This window comes from Austrofundulus limnaeus, unplaced genomic scaffold (assembly GCF_001266775.1).
Source record: "Austrofundulus limnaeus strain Quisiro unplaced genomic scaffold, Austrofundulus_limnaeus-1.0 Scaffold5, whole genome shotgun sequence".
NCBI classification, from domain to species: Eukaryota; Metazoa; Chordata; class Actinopteri; order Cyprinodontiformes; family Rivulidae; genus Austrofundulus; species Austrofundulus limnaeus.
Genome location: NW_013952407.1, coordinates 514,665 through 520,591, shown reverse-complemented (window position 1 = coordinate 520,591; position 5,927 = coordinate 514,665). Strand labels below are relative to the sequence as shown.

The 5,927-nt window shown below is 36.9% G+C and overlaps 1 protein-coding gene across 1 annotated transcript in view; it reads right to left on the bottom strand.

Moving 5' to 3' along the window:
• Window positions 1–814: 814 nt before the first annotated feature.
• The window catches only part of igdcc3 (immunoglobulin superfamily, DCC subclass, member 3), a gene marked incomplete at its 5' end in the record, with an annotated part of 35,873 nt that continues 30,760 nt past the window's right edge, over window positions 815–5,927 (bottom strand). Inside the window, 1 exon segment of the mRNA XM_014026186.1 lies at window positions 815–3,561. Coding sequence (XP_013881640.1) covers window positions 3,436–3,561 — 126 coding nt within the window.

The window sequence follows — 5,927 nt, the reverse complement described above, 5'->3', positions numbered from 1 at the left end:
TTCATTTCTTATTAGTGATCCAATTGAACTGAAGCTAGAAATGTCTTAACCAGCTGGTAAACAAGTTGATATTTTTGCTACTAAACCAGATTAAAGGAGACAAATTCTGCTTTTTATTCTTCCTTTTTCATATTTACATCCTTCAGTTGGGGTTTATATAAAGTGGAACTGAATTCCTCCTTATTGCAACAACACAAGCCCCTCCCCTTTTTGGGGGTGTGTCTCAGATCAACTTATTTTGAATTTGTCTCTTTAAATCCAAACAAGGAGCTTCACACCCTGCTCCCCTGCAGTTTCCAGAGCTGTCCATTCTAAATTAAAAATTTCTGCACCCCTAGAGACTCCAAGTTCACAACAAAATATATTTAATTGCAAAAAAAGTAAATTGTGCAGGATATGTCCCCTTTAACACTGAAGGTCCTGTCGCATTATAATGTTTTAAATAAGTTATGCCAACTTGAGAAAGTTTTGTCCAACACTAAATATGTCTACGCTGAAGATACGAGTTAAAAAAAAATCTACTAGAAGCCTCTTTTGGACGTATACATACTGTAATGCTAAGGATCAGATTAAATATATAACCTATATTAACACTTTAGTCATGATAATATTTACACAGGTTGGCCTAAGTTGTCTAAAACGTCAGACAGGGCTTTAAAAAGCAGATGACAAATTTAGATCAAATTCAAAATGTTGGATCATCTAATAAGAATAAGAACATTATTTCCAAATTAGAAATAAAATGAGGCATTTTTTAAATCAATCTGAATTCAACCAAAAAAGAAAACATCCTCAAACACTTCAGGAGTCAGAGTTGTAGGTGTCACTCACTTTTTTTTTCAGTTTTCTCGACACAATAAGACCCTCAGTGAGAGAAAATAAAGTAAAAACATAATTATTTAAAAAAAATCTTATACACATTCACAACTACTGGAAATAAAGTATAAACTGTTCTCATAGTTAGTGCATGACATAAAGGTCCTGAAAAGTTCTCCCTCCATTTGTGCGACCGACTGTTATTTCTGCATGTTGAACATTTTCTAACAGCTGCATTTTTGCCTTTTCATTTCAAACCGTTTCATCGTTTTCACATAGTTTCCTTCACCTGGACCTGAGAGAAAGGCCAAAAAACATGGTTGAGGTAGGTAACCAAAATGTGTCAAAGCAACTCCTCGCACAGAGCAGGAAGCCGCGGAGAGGAGAGAGGCATCGAGACGGCTCGGCTACCAAACAATCGTCAATCTCCCCCCAGGCGAGCTCTCTGTCTGTGCTCGTCAGCGTCTAATGAGTACAAACACCATGTTCCTGGAGAAGGAAGTGATTCAATGTTGACAGGAGGGAGAAGAATGAGCAGCTATTGTAGTTTTGGGAAGAGTTACGGCAGACAAGCAAGATCTGCAACTGTCTCGTCTACTGGGCACCACATGTGTAAAAAAGGCTACTGTTTCGTTTGATAAAGGCAGGTGACATGAAAACAAAAAAATCAAAAACAAATCACTAACAGTACTGCAGTAACATGTTCGAAAAAAAGAGTTAGAGATACACTGCTTTGAGTTTGAATAATTAAAGAATTCAACTTCTTTTTCCCTTTTTATTCTAAAAATCATTATATTTGATGTTAAAACACTTATGCCACTTTCTGGCAAAGAGTTAGATGAAAAGATAAATACCACTCTGTTAAAAACAAGCCAAAATATTGATTTTTCTTTAGTTTCTTAAATTGCATTAATAGTTAGCTTTACCATTTGAAAGCTCCATTGATTATTATGCTAAGCTAAGCTAACAATTTGGAGATTTTATTTTGTATTTACAGTAAAGACTTAATTTCAATTTATTTATTGCAAATCCTACTTTAGCCAGAGTTTAAGAATATTTAGCTTATACCATGTTTGACTTATTATTGGTTTGAAAAACACAAGTTTGATTTTACCAGAATGTGAAAATTAAACATAAAAAAGTATTTGTCCTTTCATCTAACAACCAGGAAGAAGCCAAAATGTCAAAGTAGTTATAAAAGTCATTCAACTAGTCGTTAAAAACATAAATCARGCCAATCAATTTTAGTGCTTCCTGTCCAGTTTAGTAATACATACCCAACCTTGATGATCGTTAAAATAACGCCTGAAGACATGATTATAAATGCAGTGTACATCTAAGTCTTTCTTTTCATCCACTGAACTGATATTCAGTGAGAAAAATACAGTGATCCTTAAAATAACATAGCATCTACACATTCGCAAAATACAGTAAACAAAACGATCAGTCTGTCAACTTGCATGAGGTACTGACACTGTACAAACATCATATCCAGGACTTCACAAAGGGGGGGAGGAGAAAAAAAAAGAAGGGTTTTGATTATGCAATAAGAAGTCTAACAACAACAACAACAGCGACAACATTAACTTTGTTATCTTGAGGTAGAACAATAATTTCAGCATTTGGAAGTGCTTTATGTTGGATGCTCTTTTGTCCGTTTTCTGTCGTTAAGCAGGAGAGGAGAGTCGATTGTTGACACCTGAGGTAGAGCGGCACCTGATCTTGCAGTTGTCCAACCAGTTGGTTCCTCCATATTTGTAAAGTCATTGTGAGCACGGGGGGGAAGGTAAAGACCCTAAAACTTCCCACGACACATTCATTCCGGCTGAGGTAGGTTTTCTTTTTCTTTCCTTTTTTTTTGTTCAATCGCAAAGTTCACACAGCCAAGTCTAATACCGGTACAAAGGCCAAGAACTCATAAAAAAAATGTTGATTTCACTGAAACAAAGTCCTGAGACAGAATATATTGAATCCCTGGAAGAAGGTTGAGGTTTTCTGTGAGTAAGAAGGTGGTTTCATTGGGAGAGCAGGCAGCACGAGTCTTTAACATTATTAAACGTGGAGAAATGAGACCAATAATTTAGAACCAATAACTTATATACTGTAWATGCACATATTTAGTCTCACTAATAAAAGGTGGAATAGTCACAAAACAAAATATTTATGATTTAATCAGGTTAACAGGAAAGTACTGAGAAGTGGTACAAGCATCATAAAATGCTAAATATTCATTATTGCAAATTGCAAGATTGAGTTTTGTGTCTATTTCCCATTTTTCAGTGAGACTGGGTCGACATATACACAAAAACTTCAAAATAAAAGTTGTTCTATAACAGGAACATTCAAGGATAATCTCTGTGCTGCCTAACACCAGAAAACTAAAAAAAGACATAAAAACAAAACAATAAAAGTGGTCCATCTAGCTAGAAATAGCCCAGCCAAAAACACTCCCATACACCTTCCCTGGATCCCCCAGAACCTCTTAACTTACCCATTTATATAAAAAAATCTTTGCACAAAAGGAAAGACTACTTTGAAAAGAAACACTTGTCAACCTGAGTGAGAGAAAAGTCTAAGTGGACACTAGAAAGCGTCCCGTGAATGGGCCTTCATACATGATTAGCCTTGGTCCTGCTGAGCTGCTCTGGCTGAAGGATGCTCCTGAAACGGCGTCTCCCTCTCTTCTGCAAACTCGTCCAGCGGTATCGTAGACAGCTGGGTGTCYTTCAGTATGTAGGAGTCAGACTGAAAGTGAATGCAAACAATAGTTACAGGAGTCTGAACCAGTCTGGTGAAGAATCCTTGAACATTTTATAGACCGTAAAGATAAACCGAACGTCACTGAATGAGTTTCATAACCAGCGTGAAACACACATTTTAAAGATTTTACTGCAGTTACAGCAGTAGTTCAATGAATTCAATGATAAAGCTCTTTCTGCTTTACGTAAGTGTGGCTGTGTAAGTGTGACATYTGTCCTTTTCAGGAAATAAAACATTCACAAGTTCAACAATGAAAGCTTCAACTTCTGTTMTAATAAGTGTCATAATGATCTTAAACTTATTTAAAGATAGAATTTATTGTATTTTGACTGCTGTAGTCAGAAATGCAGCACAGAGAGTAAAGGGATCCCACCAGCTGCAATGATGAGTCCAAAACCACGAACATTTTAAATAAAGGTTTAGAGCGAAACATAACTCTGCTATCAGGGTATTTAATTAGCTGCACTGAGATTAATAAAATTATTTTTTAAATTATTTATTTAATAGAAACAACAAAAAGTTCATAAACACAAAGTAAATCAATTACTGAATGAAAAGTGGGAAAAATCTTATAATATTAATAGATTAATAGAGTAGCCTAATAAGAAAAACCTATATGAAATAGTCTTTTTCTTTATAATTCCAGAAAAATTTTAGGTCTTATATACATTATTTGCAATCGGACATGATAACTGAGCTTTTGTTTAGCCACAAATACACTATTAGTTAGTAATATTTAGCATATATCATTAAAACTTATGTGTTTTAAGTTACAGTGTTCTAGGCCAGTGGTTCCCAACCTGAGGGGCAGTCACTAGCCTTTCCATGCTAATGCCAGCCTAACCATGCCAATGGACAGCCGAGTAACCAGGCAGTCCAGACCAGTGGGTTACTAGCTTATCCATGCTAGTCGCTAGCCACTCCAATGCTAATGCCAGCTTATCCATGCTAGTCGCTAGCTTCTCCAATGAAATGAATAGTTTCCTTCTCATTTGCCAGTGAGGGTCTCTCAGTTATTGGTGCCYGCCTATCATTATTCAGCTCAATAGCTGGCTTAGGAATAGATACAGCCTCCTGCTACACAGATGTAGCAACCGCTGGTTGTGCAATAGTCTCAGTTTTGGCCCTCATACTGCACCATAGTATAATAATACAGTGTACTCGACTAGACTAGACTGGTATTTTCAAGACAAAAAAAGGTAATTTGGGATGCACAATATATCGGCATTCATATCGGTATCGGCCGATATTGGTCATTTTTTAGAATATCAATATCGGTCCGATATGTAAAACTGGGCCAATATTAACGTCTGATATTGATTTCCCACTTTTTAGTTTTGTGTTTCTGTTTTGGGAGGGGACATGGTTGATTGAGCAAAATCTGTTTGATCATGATAGTGATATTTATGTTGCACAGCCAGGAATAACTGAAGTAAGAAGCCATGTCAGAGGTCTGGTCGTTTATTTACGGTATCAAAAAAAGACCCAAGTGTGTTTGTGCGTATTTGTATAATATAATTTGTGTGTTTGTGTAATATTGGTAAATATCGGTTATCGGCCATAACAGTAATAATTATATTGGATGTCGACATCGGCTGAAATTTTCATATCGGTGCATCCCTAAAAGTAATACCATGTTTTTTTCTTTTATTGTAAGTATTTATTACGTAACAGCAAAACATTGAGTTATTTTGTTGAGTTTTGTCTTTTATTCCTCAGARATTTATGGTTTGCTGCCATGCTGACAGTAACTAAAGACGCCACATAGCACCTACCAAGATGGTGGCACTATCCAATGTTATTTTTATTTCTGTAGTTTTACCTACTGTATTTTTCGGACTATAAGCCGCGACTTTTTTCCTGAACTTTGAACCATGCGGCTTATAGTCCGGTGCGGCTCATACATGGATTTTTTTCATCAGCTACCAGGGGGCTCTTATGCTGCATTTGCTTCAAACACTCGCTTAATAAAAAGAAAGGAAAAAAAGGAAGAAAAAAGTGATCGCTTCCAGAGCCGACTGTTGTACCAGGAAGCAGCGATTTAAAGATAGTCAATGGCCAAAAACTCATAAAAGGGGATAAAACAGACATTTTTCACGGTGGAATCTGACTGATAAAAACTTTGGAGCTTAATCCAGGACCAGTTTGTGGATAAACGTCGAGTGAAGAGCCGCAGACTTTTTTTTTTCCACATTGCACTCCCCGGGGAAGGAATCCCATGCAGTGACGTATGCTGGAGCGGGAGGGCTTTCCCAGCAGCTCGGCTTGGGGTTTCTCGGGGGAACTATGAAAGGTCAGTGTGAAAACGAACGCCAAACAATCACATGACGGCGCGTCGACCGGTCAACAGC